This window comes from Pantherophis guttatus, chromosome 1, assembly GCF_059756535.1.
Source record: "Pantherophis guttatus breed Tessera chromosome 1, ASM5975653v1, whole genome shotgun sequence".
In the NCBI taxonomy this organism is placed as follows: domain Eukaryota; kingdom Metazoa; phylum Chordata; class Lepidosauria; order Squamata; family Colubridae; genus Pantherophis; species Pantherophis guttatus.
Window position 1 is genome coordinate 319,581,340 of NC_142063.1, and position 19,803 is coordinate 319,601,142.

At 39.2% G+C, this 19,803-nt stretch overlaps 1 protein-coding gene across 2 annotated transcripts in view; it reads left to right on the forward strand.

Moving 5' to 3' along the window:
* The window catches only part of KIF13B (kinesin family member 13B), a 147,755-nt gene that overhangs the window by 121,597 nt on the left and 6,355 nt on the right, over positions 1–19,803 (forward strand). For both annotated transcript variants that reach the window (XM_060693089.2, XM_060693090.2), the window contains 4 exons: positions 3,279–3,381; positions 4,060–4,193; positions 14,706–14,768; positions 17,751–18,786. In XM_060693089.2, coding sequence (XP_060549072.2) covers positions 3,279–3,381; positions 4,060–4,193; positions 14,706–14,768; positions 17,751–18,786 — 1,336 coding nt within the window. The remainder of the gene's footprint in view (positions 1–3,278; positions 3,382–4,059; positions 4,194–14,705; positions 14,769–17,750; positions 18,787–19,803) is intronic.

The window sequence follows — 19,803 nt, forward strand, 5'->3', positions numbered from 1 at the left end:
GAATGACTTTAGTAGATGGCTAGCTTGAAACGCAATCCACAAGGAGGTGATTTTTATTCATCCAGTCCTTCAGTGGTGCAATCATACATCATAAGTCTATGATGTGTCAGATTATACAGTGCAGTAGCATATACATCTGTTTTCTAATTCCTTCCAGTGTGTTTCAAAGAAGGCTTAATTCAAGGTTAGTACTGCTTTACAGCAGAAACTATAGTTATCTGGTTTAGTCATGTTATAGTGATATAACTTGCAAACTTTTGCAAGCCTATGAATTATCAGATGATGGAACATACCCTCTTTCCCTTTGGCTTTGCATACCCAGAGTGGCATGGATTCCCAGGACGTTTACTGAGTTTCCATTGCCTACTTTGTATGAGTAAAGGGTGGCCTTTGTTTTGTTGATCACCAGCTGCAAGCAGTTATGTCAAAATGAACTGGTTAGCCATGCAGAATTCAAGTCAGTGAAAGTAGAAAGGAGAGTTGCACAGATCAAATAAAATCCTTGATTTATTTTTTGTTACTACTGATGACCAAAGGGAAAGCTAAGGACATAAAGCTAATACTTTATGTCACATGTGTCAAACTCACCGCGTCACGTTGCCATCACGTGATGTATTGCAACGTTTCCCCCTTTGTGGAGCTGGGGTGGGCATGGCCTGTGCGTGACGCAGTTCAAAACTCCTGCTTATGGTAAGGGGAAGTTTCTGTGGCTGCCAGAATTTAACGAATATAGCATACCCTCAACAACCACTGTAGGTTTTACTGTTTGCTAATGTTGTTTTTATTGTCTTTAGGTGTTGTTTGCCATCCATTTGTGAGGTGGGCGGCAGTGTGAAAATAAGTAATAATAAGTTACTGAATGTTTCTTAAAAATATAATTCATAGTACTGGATTTGCCATTTTTTTTAATATTCTGGTTGATAAAATTCAATTTTCATGGCACAATAATGCAAAAAATGTTTTCAGAATGAGTGGATTCAGTGGTGGTGGTTGTTGTTAGTTGCAAAGTCGTGTCCGACCCATCATGACCCCATGGACAACATTCCTCCAGGCCTTCCTGTCCTCTACCACCTTCTGGAGTCCATTTAAGCTCACCCCTACTGCTTCAGTGACTCCATCCAGCCACCTCATTCTCTGTCATTCCCTTCTTCTTTTGCCCTCAATCTTTCCCAGCATTAGGCTCTTCTCCAGTGAGTCCTTCCTTCTCATTAGGTGGCCAAAGTATTTGAGTTTCATCTTCAGGATCTGGCCTTCTAAAGAGCAGTCAGGGTTAATCTCTAGGACTGACCGGTTTGATCGCCTTGCAGTCCAAGGGATTTGCAGGAGTTTTCTCCAGCACCATAATTCAAAGGCCTCAATTCTTTGGCGCTCAGCCTTTCTTATGGTCCAACTTTCACAGCCATACATTGCAACCATAGCCTTGACTATACGCACTTTTGTTGGCAAGGTGATGTCTCTGCTTTTGTCTCTGCTTTTTAGTATGCTGGGATTCAGTGGACCTCCATTTAAATGGATACTTTGTTTTGCCCACAATTCAGTTTGAGCAACCCTAGTTGTTGCTTCATTTTTTCCCCCAGGTTAGGGATCCCTCTAGTAAGTTGCTTTGCTGGAGCAGACCAAGATCCAGTTAAAGAAGTATCCTGTTTCCCAGAGTGGTGGATGGACCGCGTAGGAAATCAACTCTGACCTGCATAATAGGGGCCATTCTATAAAAGGGATGAATAACAGATGGTGGGGTTTTGTAGGAAAAAGGCAGAGAATTATAAGGCTTATTTGGAAGATGCCAAGGTATCTCTGTAATGACTTTGTCCCAATGTGAGACTGAGAGCATGATGTTCTTAAATGGACTGATGAGAATTAGTTTAATGAAGTCTGACCTTGGTGCCCAGTCATTTGGCAAACATTTCTCCAGACAAGTAATGAAAAAGTTCTTTCCTTGTTACAGACTTTTTGTGGAAAACATAGCCATTCTTCTCTCCCTTTTCTCTACTTCAGAGGAAGAGAGAATATGGGGAAAACCTAGGCAGGCAGAATCATAAAGAGCATTGACTTTTGTAAGAACTGAAAATGGGTTGTTCAGATATCATCAAGTGTTGGTCTTGGTACCAACTTCACATGTAGTAGAATGTTGTGGCTGCATTGCAATAAAATAATTTCAGTTGGTTGCCATTGTGCAGTACTCAGAAATTTCTTGCATTGTACTTTTCCTCTTTCTTTTGTGTGAGTCACTTGCAAAAGCCACAACAGTTGTCTAGGGTTCATTACCTAGTAGTTGTTAAATTACATCCCACAGACTTTGCATAGACTTTGAGATAGCCTATAAAGATTACAGTGAAAAAAGGTAACTTGGTCCCTTTTTCAGAATGAATGCTTGCCAATAGTAACTCCTTTAGCATTCTAGTGCAGGTGTACCAACTGTTACAGACGCTTTTTCCATTGATTGCAATTGTACAGACAGAGGCTGTCTTATTAAATGCTTCTTTGGAGTGCCCATTTTATGCCAACAACTATAAATTAATAATGAAGGGCAAGAGGTTCTATCAGTGGCTAGTATGTAAGATTCAGTCTCTCTGTTAAACATGCCCTGAATCTTAGTTCTGACACACGGCTCAAGAGAGTACTAGATGTACTCTCCTTGCACTTTTCATCCTCAATCTGAATAGTGCAGCTCCATCAGAATATTAAATGACAAGAAATTGTACTTTTCTCAGGACATAAAGCCCTAAGAACTTCTGGTATGGGTCTATTCTCTTAGGGAAACACAACATAGGAAGAAGTATAGCACAATTAACTTTGCTAATCTTTCTGAAGCAATGCTTCCTCTGGATGTGTAAATATCAATGCCCAGAATTCCCTAGCCAAAATGTTGATAGCTCAAAGTTCTGTGAGTCAAGGTCCATGCAAGGTCCATTGAAGGATGCCACAATGGGGAAAGCTGACATACATACTTAATTATTGCATTCACGTAGGTAAACTCAATGTTCTATAAATAATACTGCCAGATGTCTTCCATTCAGGCCCTGATCAGACCTAGATCTGCTTAGATTTGGCTACAGTTTATAACAGGGCCTTTTAGATCTTAACCTATGGCTCAGAAAAGCATGAAGTGGGCCTGTGCCTTTCCTCTGCAGCATGGGATATTAATAGGTTTCTGTTCTTGTTTTATTGTATGTTTCAGCATTTTTCAAATTGTTTGAGTAGTTGCTACTTTCAATGTGACCACTGTACAAATATATACATACATACATACATACATATATATATGTTAATAATTCCAGAGTCGATGGGAAAGCCAGCAAGATATTTCTCAGATTTCAACAGAGTCCAGATCCAGTGCAAGTCTCCATGGTTCAACTCAGCAAAATGGTTCTACAGACCAAGGTAAAAACTTTAGGGCAAATCAGTGATGTGAACAAGCCACTGCAGCTGTAGATTCCTCTTCCCTCCCCTGGTTTTATATAGCAATAGCAATAACAATAGCACTTAGACTTACATACCGCTTCATAGTGCTTTACAGCCCTCTCTAAGCGGTTTACAGAGTCAGCCTATTGCCCCCAACAATCTGGGTCCTCATTTTACCCACCTCGGAAGGATGGAAGGCTGAGTCAACCTTGAGCCTAGGGAGATTCAATCTGCCAAACTTCTGGCAGCTGGCAGTGAGCAGAATTAGCCTGCAGTACTGCACTCTAACCACTGCGCCACCACAGCTCTTATCTTATAGGAGTATAAGATCCTTTTTGGCAAATAAGGGCCATACCTTTGAAACAGTTTCTAATTTCTTTGGTGCATGAGCACCACATGGGATAGACGGTCATGATTTAATGTCATGAGCAAGGCCAGGGTTCCCTTTGACGGAAAGACTTGCACAGAATTTATTTATTTTTTCCGCCAAAACAATGGAAGGAAATTGCTTGGTTGTTTCTTGGCAGCCAAATTCAACATTAAGCAAAGCCATCCCATACATTTAGAAATAGTTCAAAGTAGACTTCAGTGATATCGTGGCTGATCAAGAGACAGGTAGAAGCATTATGAATTTGTTTGTTTATTTGTCTTGTTCAGGACTCGGTAGCCTGGCTGCCTCTTACTTGAATCCTGTAAAGTCCCTCGTGCCTCAGATGCCAAAGCTGCTCAAATCTCTGTTTCCTGTTAGAGATGAAAAAAAGGGCAGGCAGACCTCTCTCCTTGCACAGCAGGTACAAGAGCATCCTATTTAGAGGGTTGCAGGCAAGAATAAAAATGAAGTTGTTCACCAGTGAATGGAGTTTAGAGTGGATTCCTGAGGCTAGCAAACAATTGTTCAACCACAATGGTGTTTTTTTTTAAAAAAAACTTACCATGTCCTATTCCGTGTGTACATTTCAGTACAGTGTACAATTTGGGAAGCAAAAATACAATGTAATTTACCAAGATTGGTTCCTAATGACTCAATGGATTGTAGTTGATACTACAGTTTCGTGAGGTGTTTTTGGCTTCTCCAGGCCGGTGCCCTTCTGGATCTTATGACACTACTGTTGTGTTTTGAGAATTGTAATCTGAACACATCTGAAAAGTATCATTTTAGAAAATCTAGTTCAGAATCACAAACCATGCATCGAATTGTTTCAGGCTGATTCCATTCACTGATCAAAATATGTAAGGATCTCTTTGGATCTGTACCAATGGGGGAAGTGTAAGAGAAAGAAGTCATCGGAAGAAAACTAAGATATGGTTCCATCAATTAATAAAGATTTAAAAGCTGCTGAAATATTATCAGCATCTTTGGAATAATAAACATCTTAGTTTGTGCATAATAACTTGGAGTAGAGCCATCCATAAAAAGTTACTGACAAGCTACAAAACAAGCCACAGAAAGAGTAGCTGGGCCTTTTAAGAGGGGAATAATGTGATTGTTTTAGAAGTCATCCTTAGAAGAGATTGATTTAGAAGCCATCCTTGTATTGCATTATCAGTGTGATTAAAGGTGATAGGTTAATGTCTAAAACATAACACTGAGGGTCAAATTGATTTTCCCTGTTTAGATCGAGTTTTCTTTTAATGGAATCACTGGTCTTTTGAATGTCCCCAGCAAGCTCCTGAGGTATTCAAGTGACTTAGCTGACATTTCCGTTATGCACATTTTGTTTGCTTTTGTTTGTGCGAATATTCTAGATGGGCTCATTTTTCATGCTGGGTTTGCTCCTAAACTACAGTGTAATAAAAAGGCAAACCTGAAATTGCAGTGAGCTTAAACATAAATATATATATGTTTATTCCCTTTGTGTCTTGCCTTTGTAAGAGAAAGAAAGAGACGTTTGAAGCAGTGGCATTTCAGTATAATCTTTAATTGTATTACACTTGCAAACGTGGCTTTAAGAATTAACAAACCAGCATATGAAGTAGCTATTTTAGAAAGCTGAAAAAAACCTCAATTAGGACAGTTCAGAGCCCCAGCTCTCCAGTATGAATTTCAAATTAGTAGCAGTCAAGCACGAGTTCTGAGCTGACCTTCAGGAAATAGTAATTCAGAAGAGCATCACAAAAAACGGTCTTCATTTCTCAAGAAAAAAGTTCATACAGTTTTATAGAAAACAGGGAAATAATAAGGATATTAAAAGGTTTGTCATCTCTTCACAAGCTTGGTCCATAACTGCTTTAGTATTAATATTTTCATTTACAGAGGTGATAAGGAACACGTAGCTTCAGCTCATGTGTTTGCAATTCTTGAAGCCACCTTAAAACATGATTCCTGAAAATTGGAAGCACAGTTGCTTGCCATTTGAATGTGGAAGTCATGAAAACAGAAACACAATCTGTAAAGCAAGCAGATCATAGTTAAAATATAACGCAACCCCCGAGTTTTCTTCCTCTATATGCCTATGATGTGGTCCCATCCTCTTTGTGGGCTCATCTTCTATAAAAGTATTAAATGTTGCTCTTGGCTAGCAAAAAATTATCTACTTCTGTTTTTCAGATTTGTTGCTTCACAAAATTGAAACGTTCATAGCCAATATTCATTCCTTAAAACTCTTTTGAAAAGAAAAAAAAAGTCTTTTTAAAGTGTAACACATTTCAGCTTCTCTTTTGATTCTTCATAGAGTTGCAATAACTTGCAATTAATTCTTTAGAAAATTTGCTAAATAAAGAGAGCAAGGGAAGTGATCTTGACAGAAATATACAAAAACCATTATCTAGTCAAACATAGAAACAGAAAACTGACAGCAGAAAAAGACCAAGTGGTCTGCCCTTTGAGGGTTTTTTTGTTGCTGCTGTGTCAATTTATGTATTTATTATTTTTAATTATTATTTTTATGTTTTATTTATTTTTATTTTTTGTTGAATGATGGGCATGTGTTTATCCCACGCATGTTTAAATCCAGTTAGTGATGATTGATCCGCTATCTCCGCTGGAATTTGGTTCCAAGTTTCCACTACTCTTTCTGTGAAGTAATACTTTCTAATATTATTTTCAAACTTCCCTCCTGTTAGTTTGAAGTTACACTTTTGTTTAAGTCCTGGGAGGTAATGCAAATGCATTCCTGATTCACTGGAGTATAAGGAGAAGGAGGGGGAAGTAGGGCACTATCAGACTTACAAGATTCAATTATTATTGACAATTTCAGTAAAAGGTAGTTCTGGTCTTCCTGTAGAGTTTCTAGTCTGATCTACCTAGTGGGGCTAATACTGGTATATATTTATCATCACGGGCCTTTCAGTATCTACAGTTTAAGGTTTCAGATCCATAAATCCAAATGATAAACAGCATCTGCAACATCCATAAGGGACAGTTCATGCATAGCAACTATAAAGTATATCTGCTTTAAAAACACTTAGACCTTATGTTGAGTTTTTCATGTTCCCTTCATTTTCATCTAAACTAGGCACCTTAAACAATAAAATAACAAACTTTTTTTGGGGGGGGGGGAACATCTGGCAAGAAAAGGACACTTAAATTTGGAAGGTGGTGTAAGACCATTAATGATTCTCCTTTATCCATCCTCCACTGTGGATATGACTGTAACTCAGTTTATTCTGAGCAGGTATCAGCCAGACTTGTTGGAAATATAATCCCCAATTTCAAGTTAGTGTGGTCCCTTGGGATTATAGAAGGTTAGCTTTAGATGAGAAAGCAATAAAATGTAAGATAATTTCCTCAGAAATAAAATTCTGGATTTGGAAGTTCATTCTCAGGTGCTAGTGTGCTTCTTAACAATTCATGGTTTTATTCATTTTCCAAACCGAGTTGAGTATAAGGCTTCCTAAAGTATGTCCACCAAAGATTCCTAAGCATCCAGATATAAATACTCTCTTTACCTCATAGTTGCAAATTCCTATTTCTACTACGGTCACTAGCATTTCCTTTACCACCTTATCTTGTGAGGATTATCGGAGTGAAGCTGAGGGATGAGGAATAGAATCATAGCTTAAAAATAGAAGTGCATTTTCTACTTGGCAATACACAAATGCACTAAGTGCTCATCATAAATTTTACTATTGTTGCTGGAACTGATGTTTCCATAAATCACATTAGATGAAAGTGCTGGGTGCTTAAGTGTTATCAATAAGTTTAAATAGTGCTGCTGGTGGAATGGAACGTATTCTGTTGGCTTTTACTTGGGCCTATAATAGAGGACAGTTATACTCAGTCACCATAAGATGATGATGATCATGATGATAGCAGCATTTCCTGTGGAAGCTCATCTCTAATCTGATCTCTTGCATCAGCCCCAATCCAAAAAAGTTATATATAAGAATTGTCCTGGATGATGATGGTGGTGGTGGTGGGAAAAGGAATCTTCTCTGCATGTGGGATAATAGCTATCAGGAAGTCATGTAAAACTGTATGCTTTCCTTGACTTGCTCATTGTCTACATGCAAAGAATATTTTAGATGATAAGGATGATAGAGAAGGAAAGTCATCATACAGTAATGGCCAAAATTGTGGAAACCTTTTGGGAAAAGTATTTTCTAAAACTAATTAATAACACCACTTTTTTTTTGGAGTAGTACCATAAAATTATATATCAATGGAAAGATAATTTAATCAAGAATGTAATACAATAACTTTTATGAAAGATTTTCTATTAGAATAGCAATTACAGTATAAAGAAGAAAAGTGAAACACATAGAAAAAACACGATATACAAAAATTACCACCATAGGAAAAAAACGAGATATACAAAAATTATCACGTCAGTTAATACTTAGTTGGGTAACTTTTAGCATGAATTACGGCCTTACAACGTCTTCCCATGGAGTGAACCAAGTTAGTTCTGCAGCTGTTATAATGTGAAACCAAGATTGAATGACTGCTTCTGTTAACTGGGTTTTATTGCTGAGTCGCTTCTGACTAACAAGTTTCTTTAATCGGCTCCATAGAGTTTCAATTGGGTTAAGGTCTGGGCTATTCCCAGGCCATTCCAGCTGTGGAATATGATTATCTTGAAACTCCAAAAAAAAGTGATGTTATTAGCCATCAAACTTCAAAAGTACACTTTCCCCAAAAGGTTTCCACAGTTTCGGCCACTACTGTATGTGCTGAATACATAAACTGGCCATCAGAGAAACAGTTCAACTCCTAAAATGAAAAGAGTGTTGAGGATCCTACCCAAGCCTGATTGTAAAAATCAAAATTATCAGGCTTGTCATTATCAACCAGCAGCTGCCCATTCTTGAGAATCTACTGCAGCGTGTATTAGAAAGTCTTCAGCAAAAGAAGCACAAAATCTGAAGGCAGGGCAATCGGATTATTGCAGTGATGAATCACCTGGTATAGAAGCAGGCAGCATTTTATGAGCTCATGGGTGCCAATTTGCATTCTGACCTTTTGGAGCGTTACAAGAAATTGGGACTTCTGCCCTTGGTCTTAAGTTATAGGTAAAAATGGAACCAGAGGCCTTGGGAAACTAAACTACTCCCATTCTATCCTTTTAAAAGCATCCCCAAACCTGTGAAATGGCTCAAACTTCTTCAGGATTCTAACATATTTTAAGTGTGGGAATTAAAGTAGCATGCCTCCATCAATCTTCCCAGTCCACCTTCACCCTTAATTGGAGGGGGATGAGGGAGGATGATGATGATGATGTAGTAAACCTGTATGCCACCCAACTCTCAACGACTCTGGATGGCTCCTAACAATCAAACAAAGATATTACAAGAAAATCAGTAAAACATAAAAAGATAAAAATAAAAGATGGGAAGAGTGATGAAGTGTGAGGGTCTCACTCTCCCTCAGAGGAGAAAAAATAGATTTGACACAAAAGCACTGCAGTCCTGGAGAAGTTTTCAGAGGGGTGTTTGCTTTGCTATCTTTTCACCCCACTGTTTAATAAAATATTTTCTAAAACTTTGCTAGTATATTACTGAATTTTATGTTACAATGAAAAATAAACTTTTATACTGCAGTGGAACTTTTTAATCCAATTTAATTACTCGTTTATTCATTTACTTTATTTAACTTACATGTTACCTGACAGTTCACAGCATAGAAAGAGCACAACCAATATGTAATCTAAATAGAGAACATAGGAATAATCAGGATGGGCAAATCCAGTCACAGACATATTATATGCCTGTCATAGCCCAGGGCTTTGGAGAAACTTCTGGTGAGAGCCACCTGGATCTCAGAGGAAACTTCATTTTACTTGGCAGATACTACAATAGAGAAATACTTGATAGCTCCTGATAAATAATGCTACTTAATCAAAGGATTATCAATCCTGTCAGATTGAACTGGCCAGGTCAACTCCACAGGAGATAAACAATACCTCAAGTAACCAGGCTTGATGCCATGTAGACTTTATAAGTTATGACCAGTGAATCATACCTAGAAGCAAACCCATAACCAGTGCAGCTCATGAAGCATGACATACTGAGGTATGGCTATCACTGCCAATGTCACTGCATTCTGATTAGTTGTAATTTCAAGTGGTCTTCAAGGGCGGCCCCTGTGTAAAGTACATTGTAGTAACTGAACTGTGATGTGCCTAGGGTATTAGTGACTAGGGAAAGGGTATCCTGATCTCAGATAAGCACAGCTGGCCCACCAGATGAAGTTCTGCAAAGGCCTTCCTGCACATAGCTGCCATCTGTTCATTTAAGAAAAAATGCAAGTTTAGGAAGAAAGAAGTGTCCTACCCATGCAATGTTAAAGATGGAATTTTCTAGATCTAAGTGGTCCTAACATGCACAGCCACTTAGTCTTGGAAGGATTGAGCTGGAGATGGTTCCTCTCCATCCAACCCTACATAATTTTCAGGCACTGGGATAGAATCTTAGCAACTCACCCGGCTGGCTTGGAATCAAAATATATAATTGGATATCACCAGCCAACTGATGATATCAAACCCCAAACCAGTGAATCATCTGACCAAGTAATTCCATGTAGACATTGAATAGGAGGAGAGAGGGAGAGGGAGAGGGACACAGAGAGAGAGAGAGTCAGATCCTGTACCACACACAGAGAGGGGGGGGGTCTAGGAAGTAAATCCCCCACAAGCCAATACCAACTGGAACCTGCCCTGGAAGAAGTAAGAGAACCACAATAAAACAGTGGTCCCTGTTTCCAACCCCCAGAGTTGGCCCAGAAGGATATTGTGGTCAATGGCATCAAAAGCCAGTGAGAGACCAATGAGCATAAGGATTAATTCACCATCTCCACCTCAGCTCCATCTCAGATCATCAACATGTGCAACCAAGGCTGTCTCCATATAAAGTCCTAGCCTGAAATCCAAGTGAAATGGATTTTTATTCTATTCAGTCACCTCTATTTTCATATGCTATTTTTACCCCATTATTTTTATTTTTATTTCTTTCACAAATATATATATTATTCCTCATCCCACTTGACATTTGAAATAGACTTTGTTTGGAAGGGCATAGAATTTTTTTAAAAATAAAATAAATGACCATGGCTTCCAGGATATTTTCTTGTATGCTTGTATTGTAGTGATCTGAGTATAACCCAGATTGTAGCACCATCCCACTGTGCTCAGCAATGAGATCAAATGTGTACTCTCTATTTGCCCCATGCTGACCTATATTCAACAGGCAGTTCTTCCATTCCATGTTCAAATCTAATGACAATAGTCATTAGATCATGTGAGTGCATTCTACAGTTTATTTCTTAAAAATGTTTGGACTCTATGGTTAGGGAGAAGTGATGATAGCAATGTTCATTTTGAGAGATCAAAATCTTTGAAGAAACCCTAGACCTCAACATATCCCACTTTCAACTACATTTATGGCACAAATTAAATATATGTGAAGAAGAAACAATATGTCAGGGTCCAAAAACAAAGAGAAACATTGAGATTCTTCTGAGCTTATTTCTTTAGTGTTTCTCATCTATAGATAGAAATCTTGCCAAACTAAAGCAGATCGTGTGATCACATATAGAGCAGACAACTATTAGTAAAAAGCCATTTTCACCCTCTTCCTGTCCTGCAAACCACGTAAACTACATTGTCTTTTGCTCCTCTGGAATGCACGTCCTGTCTCCTGGGAATTTGACAACATTCTATCACACAATGTGGAGTTGATCCATAACTTGGAGAAGGGAGAAGGAGAACTCCAAACTTCAAGGGAGATCTTACAAATCTGTGCATAAGCTTGGTGTGCTCTCCAGACTTGCAAGTTTTGTTCTTGGAGTTCTGGTTTGGATACTGTGTTCTAATTTGCTTTCGGTTACCTGCTTCAGCTCTCCCAATATGAAAAAGGAACTATATATGTGCCTGATGGTAGCACCATAGGGAGAAGAAGAAAAAGTCATGGATTCATCCTCTTAGTTACTGTAGATGTCTGTTCTCCTCTTACTCTTCCCCAAAAAGATATTTCTCTATTCCTATGAACTTCTTTTGCTCTTTTCATTCTTTTCTTTTATCTTGGAATTCTGGGGAATCTCTGCAGTTACCATTACAGCACCTCAGAATAGCAGAGTATAAAAAATATTTTATTCAGAAAGGAGTCAATATTCAGTCTTTGTTAGCATAAAAGAAATGTCTATGGATGCTTATGTGCATCGATAAAAATGCAAAAGATAGAATAGAAGAATAGAATAGAATAGAATAGAATAGAATAGAATAGAATAGAATAGAATAGAATAGAATAGAATAGAATAGAATTCTTTATTGGCCAAGTGTGATTGGACACACAAGGAAATTGTCTTTGGTGTATATGCTTTCAGTATACATAAGGAGAATCTGAACAATCTCTGAAGAAACAGCAACTGTGAAATGTTAGTAGGGAAAAAAAGGTACCCCACAGTTAAATGTGGAGTGGCAATACAATGGGTAGTAATGTGCATTGGTTAGTAGAAAAAAATGCACTAGCAATCACCCAAATGGAGGATCAAATTTTGAGAGGAGACTTAAAAGAGACCAAACAATCTTCCTGTTGTGCTTGCCAAAAAATGTTATTACTGCAAATGGAAATTATGGCTTTACAGTGCTGAAGGCTTACTGTGATTGGTGATTTTTGCCACAAGGCAGATACTCTTGGGCATTACAGAAATGGAAGATTATTTATTAGAAAGCAGTTAAGGTGTTAGATCTAGCTGGAAAGTGAAAACTGACTTCAGCAGCTGATTTTTTTTTAAAGGGAGGATTTAAACAAAAATTAAAGTGATGTAACATTTTCTGAGGGCAAATGAAGGATGGACATTTCTGCATTCGTGGAAATGGCAAGAAAAAGAGACCAAGAACAAACAGACATTGGTGTTCTGTGAGGGAAATTAAGAAACTGCTTTTGTTATAGGTAAAGGTAAAGGTTCCCCTCACACACATGTGCTAGTCGTTCCCAACTCTAGGGGGCAGTGCTCATCTCCGTTTCAAAGCCAAAGAGCCAGCACTGTCTGAAGACATCTCCGTGATCATGTGGCCAGCATGACTAAGTGCCAAAGGTGCACAGAACGCTGTTATCTTCCCACCAAAGGTCTCTATTTTTCTACTTGCTTTCGAACTGCTAGGTTGGCAGAAGCTGGCAAGTAATGGGAGCTCACTCCGTTACGTGGCACTAGGGATTCGAATTGCTGAACTTCCGACCTTTCAATTGATAAGCTCAGAGTCTTAGCCACTGAGCCACTGCAGTTAAAAGAAATGAGTTCACTTCAAAGAAAACAAGAGGGGAGGTTTTGTTTGACCTTCACTATGGGTTTTTGAAAAAAATTGGGAATGGCAGGGAAATTTCCCGTCTTTGAAGAAGAGCTTGTCAAGTGCAGGTAGTCCTCGACTTACTACTACAACAATTGTGCCCAGAATTTCTATCATAATGTGTTGTGGACATAAGTTGAGTCTGACTGATTTTTCAACAATTTTCACAGTGGTCTTTAAGCAGATCGCTGTGTTGTTAAGCAAATCACATGGTCATTATGTGACTCCAGCTTCTCCAATGAGATGGGTTCATTTTTTGCTGGAAGTAGGCAAAAAGTTGCAAACTAGCACATCACCAACTCCAAAGTAAATATGCACTTTTTCTTTTATAATTGTTCATATAGAATAAAATAGAATAGCAAAGTTGGAAAGGACGTTGGAGGTCTTCTAGTCCAACCCACTACTTAGGCAGAAAACCCTATACCCCTTCAGACAAATGGTTATCCAATCTCCTCTTAAAAACTTCCAGTGTTGGAGCATTCACAACTTCTGGAGGCAAGTTGTTCCACTGATTAATTGTTCTGTCAGGAAATTTCTCCTTAGTTCTAGGTTGCTTCTCTCTGTGATTAGTTTCCACCCATTGCTTCTTGTCCTACCCTCAGGTGCTTTGGAGAATAGCTTGACTCCCTCTTCTTTGTGGCAGCCCCTGAGATATTGCTGAGAACACTGCTATCATGTCACCCCTAGTCCTTCTTTCCATCAAACTAGACATACCAATTCCAGCAACCGTTCTTTATATGTTTTATCCTCCAGTCCCCTAATCATCGTTGTTGCTCTACTCTGCACACTTTCTTGCTAATTGCTAATTTGTTCTGTTTTTAAGAGGTTTATCATCTTAAGAAACCATTTTTTTGGCTAACTTTTTAGTTAAGGGGAGGTTTTAATAATCATTTTTAGGAGACTATTTTACAAAAGTACTTTATTGTTGGAATATTTTTACAGTTTAAAAAAAAAGATGAATTGAAAAATGCAAATATCAGCACTGGAAGTATATTGTCTTCAAAGAAAAGTATTACAAATGGTTCATCAAATATTCTTGGGTTGGGTGGAGATATAAATTTATCTGAATGTTTAGAAAAGAGCACCATAGAGCATGCTTAGGAAAGCATGCCGAAGGAAGTTAGTAACAAGAATGCTCAGTTCAAGAAATGATACTACACTGAATGTCCAGTCTTTTCAATTCAGGCAAACAGAGAATACTCGGAAAGGTGCTTTTGGGGGAGGCAGGCACAATGGATGCTAGGGGAGTTTTACTCTTCGGCATATTGTTACTGGCAGTAGCCACAATAACTACAGTGTGAAATAATTGGGAAATACTGTGTTCTCGTTGAGCTCAGGTTTTTAACTCTGATGTTGAGCAAATTGTAACAGCTTAATTTGCACTTAAAGTCATAAAAGAATGAAGCCCCCTATTTACAGCACACAAAAAAAATCTATTTAGCATTATAAGGGAACTAGGTTATCAGGACTCATTATGCCTAAACTATGATGCCTGTGAAATAAGTAACTTCCTACTGTTGTTTGAGAATTTTTTCAGCCATTCAGAGATTAATACAAAAGTAACGTCTTATCTTATTGCAGCCAGTCCCACGAATTACGATTCAGCCTGCCAGGATTGATGCCAGTCCTGCAAAAAGCCAACAGGTAGGTCCTTCTGAACTGTCCATGGTGCTGAATAACTACATTATTGTTACATGGAGATGGGAAGCAACAGTAATACCAAAACTACTACTAGAATAAGTAAAGAACTGAGTTTTCCAAAACATGGAGAAAGCTGTTATAGTTATTTATATGCTCGTGGTGCAGATTGGAGACATTTGTCTATGAATTATCCTGACTAAGCCCCAATGCATATTAAGCTTTCAGTGTCAGAAAGGGAAATCCCAGTTTATACCTTGATCCTGCATGAGCCAACTATTCTAATTGCTCAGTTTTCATAGATAAAGATCTAAGTCTTGTTGAATTATCAGTATCCTCTTGTAATATCATCACTAGTGTGTCCAGAGGCCAGCACAACCGCACTACTATGCCAAATAAGCAGTATTCCATGTTGTAGGTGTGCAACGGAATAAGAAATGGTTTGGGGGCTGTATCTCTCTCCTTATCTCAGATAATAGCACATTTTAGTTCGCATAATATCAGGTGATCCACAATTTTTCTTACGATTCTTCCTTTGCAAATATCATCTTGGAGTCTATTTCCTTGCTTCAGTTGCATCTACCGCACTAAAGTCAATTCTATTTTTCTGTCCTCCAAGGTCCTCTTGTAAGGACTGCACCTTCTTCTGCAGAAACATTCCTTTCCATGTGGCCTTAGATCAAAGATCTGAAGTTGCTGACTGGAATAGGGAATAGACGGAATGGGACTTTTAGTCTCCTACCTCCTTCTCCCCCAACGTTACTTTTTGGGCGATTCTCCTCTGATGTTTTTCCTTGGCTGACACGCCCCTAGCTGTTCGCCCTGGCCAATGAACCCTGGACCCTTCATCCCAAATGCTTTGGCGTGGCCAATTCACAGAAGGTGGGTTCATCTTGGGTTTTTCACCGCCTGGGACAGTTAGCTGACGGCTGCTATAAGCCAAACGCTTGTTAGGAGAAGGAACGGGAGGGGGTGGAAAGTAACAAAGAACAGGTTCTTGTTTCCCTTCCCTTTGAATGAAGCTGGGTACTTACCGCCCCTCCCCCCCGCTCTTCCCGTCCTGTTCTTTGTTACTTTCCACCCCTTCCCGTTCCTTCTCCTAATGGCGGCTAACTCCCGGGTGGCGAAAAACCCAGGACGAACCCTCCTTCTGCGAATCGGCCATGCCAAAGCGTTTGGGACAGAGGGTGCCATGGCCCATTGGCCAGGGCGAACAACTAGAGGCGCGTCAGCCGAGGAGAAACGTCAGAGGAGAATCGCCTGAGGAGTAACGCTGGGGGAGAAGGAGGCACAGCCAAGGGTAGGAGACCCACGAATAGACAAGCAGCAAAGCTTATCAGGAGACATTGGAAAAAAAATCTCATGATCTCAAGAGTTTGTTGAGGGCATGGGCTGGCAAAAGCCCATGTTTTTTCAAAGTTGGCAAGTGCTACTTCATATTTATTATATTGGGCGTATATGTATGTATGTGTAGGTATATATATCATATGCATATTATGAACTGTTAAGCATCGAAAGAGTCATTAATTCTGAAAGTGGTGGGTTTGTAGTGTTGCGGTTAACACATTTGGGAAGGAAGCCATCCTTGGCATATGGAGTTACACAAGGTGATACTTGATTTGGAAATGATGATTTATGTCTTCTGTGAGTTAAGCCAAATAACTGGGAGAGACTTATAAATCTGGCTTGTTTCCCCACTTCACATAAATTGCCTCTTTCAAACAGCAAACATATCTTTCTGTAATATAAATGATCTTTTAGTAAATAATAGGAGTCATATTTCATGTGCTATGTGCATTTATATATTAATCCTACTAGACTTTCAGCCTATTAGCCAGACTGCCTCCTTTGAGCCTGTTAATGCTCTAGCATAGAAATAAGCCACACACTCATTAGTATGTTATTCATACTATTTATTTTTACATATTTATTAACATATTTTTAGTTTTCCCATCACCCTAAGGATCTCAAAGTGGATTACAAGCTATAAAATGCATAAGATAAATAAATAAATGAGCCAGATAAAATATGTAATTCCATAAGCTGATACATTCATCCATTTTGGATATCAATGTATCCTAAATCGTTAATTTTGAATGTCTCTTATCCCAAATCATAGTCTTCTTCAGACTAGGAGAATTCTCACATATTGAATAATGAGTGACACTTTCTTCATAGGGATGGGGAAAGGAACTTATGGACACTTGGTATTAATGAATGCAAGGCCTCTTGAGTTGTTGGTATACTCTTAAGAATTCCTGCATGGTATACTGGGACTACTTTCTCTCTGTCCATGTATTATATATCCAGTAGCAATTGCAGACAATATGTCAGCCTTATGAAGTAGACCAGCTAGGAAACATGACCAGATCAGCTAATTTCATTTTATTGTAAAGCTGCATTAAAATGAAAATACAATTCTCCTTTCCCCCACCCAAGCTCCTTAACAGCCTGAGAAACTCTCCAGTTGTGGGCCCGCTATCCAGCCTCAGTATGTTGTTTCTTACTCGGCCACACCTTTGGCACTGTTGCTTTTCCCCAGTTTCCCACAGTTTTTCCCCACATACCATTACATAGTGGGGGGCATATATGCTTCCTGGAAGGGAAAAAACAATAACAGCACAAGGAAGTACAGGGAGAGGAATATGCTCTCTCTGCTTCTTTAAATTACAGAAACTGTATCTCAGAATCCAAGATGCTGGAGATCAAAGGATATTCTCTTCACCTCTGACTAAGCACTGTTAGAAAAGGGATAAAAAACCAGATGGATCTTGGATGATGCAGGAGGACTGCTCTTGTTTGCCCTTACCCAAATCCATCTTTCATCTTCAACTTCCTTCAAAATATAAATTAAAATGTTGCAAGCCTCTTTAGATATGGCAACAGAAGATGAACTAGAAAGACACAAATGTCTAGCTTATCTTTATTGTGTTGTTTTATGTTTTCTGAAATGTAACTTTGACAATCTCTGATCCTTTTCTGCTTCAGGTTACCCAAGGACAAGGAAGCAAAGGACCTTTTGAGGTGAGTTTGCAGTTGACCGAGTTGGGGAAGAACCTTGAAAAATCAACCAAAGTGCCTTTACAGCAGCCCACAGTGGACATCCAAGCACAAGATTCTCAAGAGGGTCCACCAAGTCCCTTGAGTGAAGCCTCCAGTGGATACTTCTCTCACAGTGTTTCTACAGCAACCCTTTCTGAAGCACTTGCATCAGGAAATGACCCCCATCTTCAACCCAGTAGTCAGATGTCCACCATAAATGATGCCCCCCCAAGTTCAACAACCCCTAAGGTGGTGTCTTCAACAGAGGGTCCTATAAAATCATGTTCTGATTTAGCTTCTCAATGTTGCCATTCTCTTCCAAAGAGGGATCCAGTTCTCCCTGGCCTTAAAGATGATCAAATTGACAAGGACAATGAGAAAGTGAGCCATAATGGCAACTTAAAATCAAGATCTGTTGATTCTGCCATTGCTCTAAATGACGATCAGGTTTCTCCTTCCCTAGTTACAGAGGATACACATTGCTGTTCTAGCTCTCCTAATAAGAAACAAATACAGTTGACACAGACAGCAGTCTTATTACCATCAGAGAGTCCTCTTTCTGTCCCAAAGGAGGCTCCCATTTATAAAACAGGACCTTCAAAGCCTCAGGCTATGGCAGACCTGTCTTCTCAGTCCAGCACTACAACTTCTCCCTTCAAAATCCAAAGAGTACGAACATCAGAACTCAAGTCCTTCTCCAGCATGTTGAGTGGGGATCCAGGAGCTTCTTTGTGTTCAGAGGAAGAAAAGAGCCGACAGAATTCAGAAGATTCAGACCAGAACAATAGCATAGATGCTGGTTCTGAAGGGAAATTGGACGCAGCAGCATCTGACTCAGAGGAAACCAATGAAATCCCAGATTGGCTGAAAGAAGGCGAATATGTAACTGTTGGCACGAATAAAATGGGCACCGTGAGATACGTTGGTCCAACAGACTTCCAGGAGGGAACCTGGGTTGGAGTCGAGTTGGATTTGCCATCAGGTAAGTGTTGAGAAATGTTGTTGGGGTGCAGTAAGGTGTACAGCACGGGTGTCAAACTCACATCATGTGACGTATCGCGATGTTTTTCTCCTTCATGGAGCTGGGGTGGGCGTGACCTGCGCATGATGCATCTGGCCTGTGGACCGCCAGTTTGACACCCCTGGTGTACAGGAAATGGTTGTGGCTGGCTTTGGTAGTTGTTTTTCTTTCCCTCAATCCATGGGCAATTCCCTCAGACTTTTATCTCTTATTAAAGGTCTGTCTAGTTTCTTTCACTGTTCCCCAGTGTAAGTCAGCCGCACATACAGATTTTTCTTAAGACATGTAGTGCAGTGCAGGTGGAAAAAGTCACCAGCATGATGAGCCTTTCTTCTTAATGTCCAGTATTGTTTGAAATTCTGCCACCTTCTACTTGGATTTATCTCTAGTGAAAAGAGGAACCGGCCTTCATTCAGATACAGTTCCTTCAACAAGAGTGATTGGAAATATGGTGGCCCATCCAGAGCACAGATAGAAATCTGGCTAATTGCAAAGGGTTTCTTTCCTGAGTGGCAGAAGCCACATTTTGCATCCGCAAGATTTATGGATGGGTTCACTTTGCCTGATTCAGTTTACAACATCTTCCATTTAAAAGATTTCGGTTGTGAAAAGTGCCTGGTGAATTAGTGATAGTAGCCAGAAATGGCCAATAGTGAGCAGCTTCATATGACCAGAAGTTCTGATTGTGAAAGTACAATTCCATCAGGCTTAACTTTGTATTTTGAATAGGCAAAGAAAGCTTGAAAACATATGATAATATATTTGAATTTATTTATTTATCTATCGGATTTTAGGTAAATAAAATAATTCTAGATGGTGTACAATTAAAAACAGAAAAGTCATATAAAATATATCAATAAAAGGAAGCAGTCAAGGATAGAATAATTAAAGTTAAAAGAGTGAGGGGGTGAGGGACTTCGAGGCACTAACTAAATCCAAGGTTTCTTGGTTCTCTGCCAGCCCCATATGAGTCTTCAG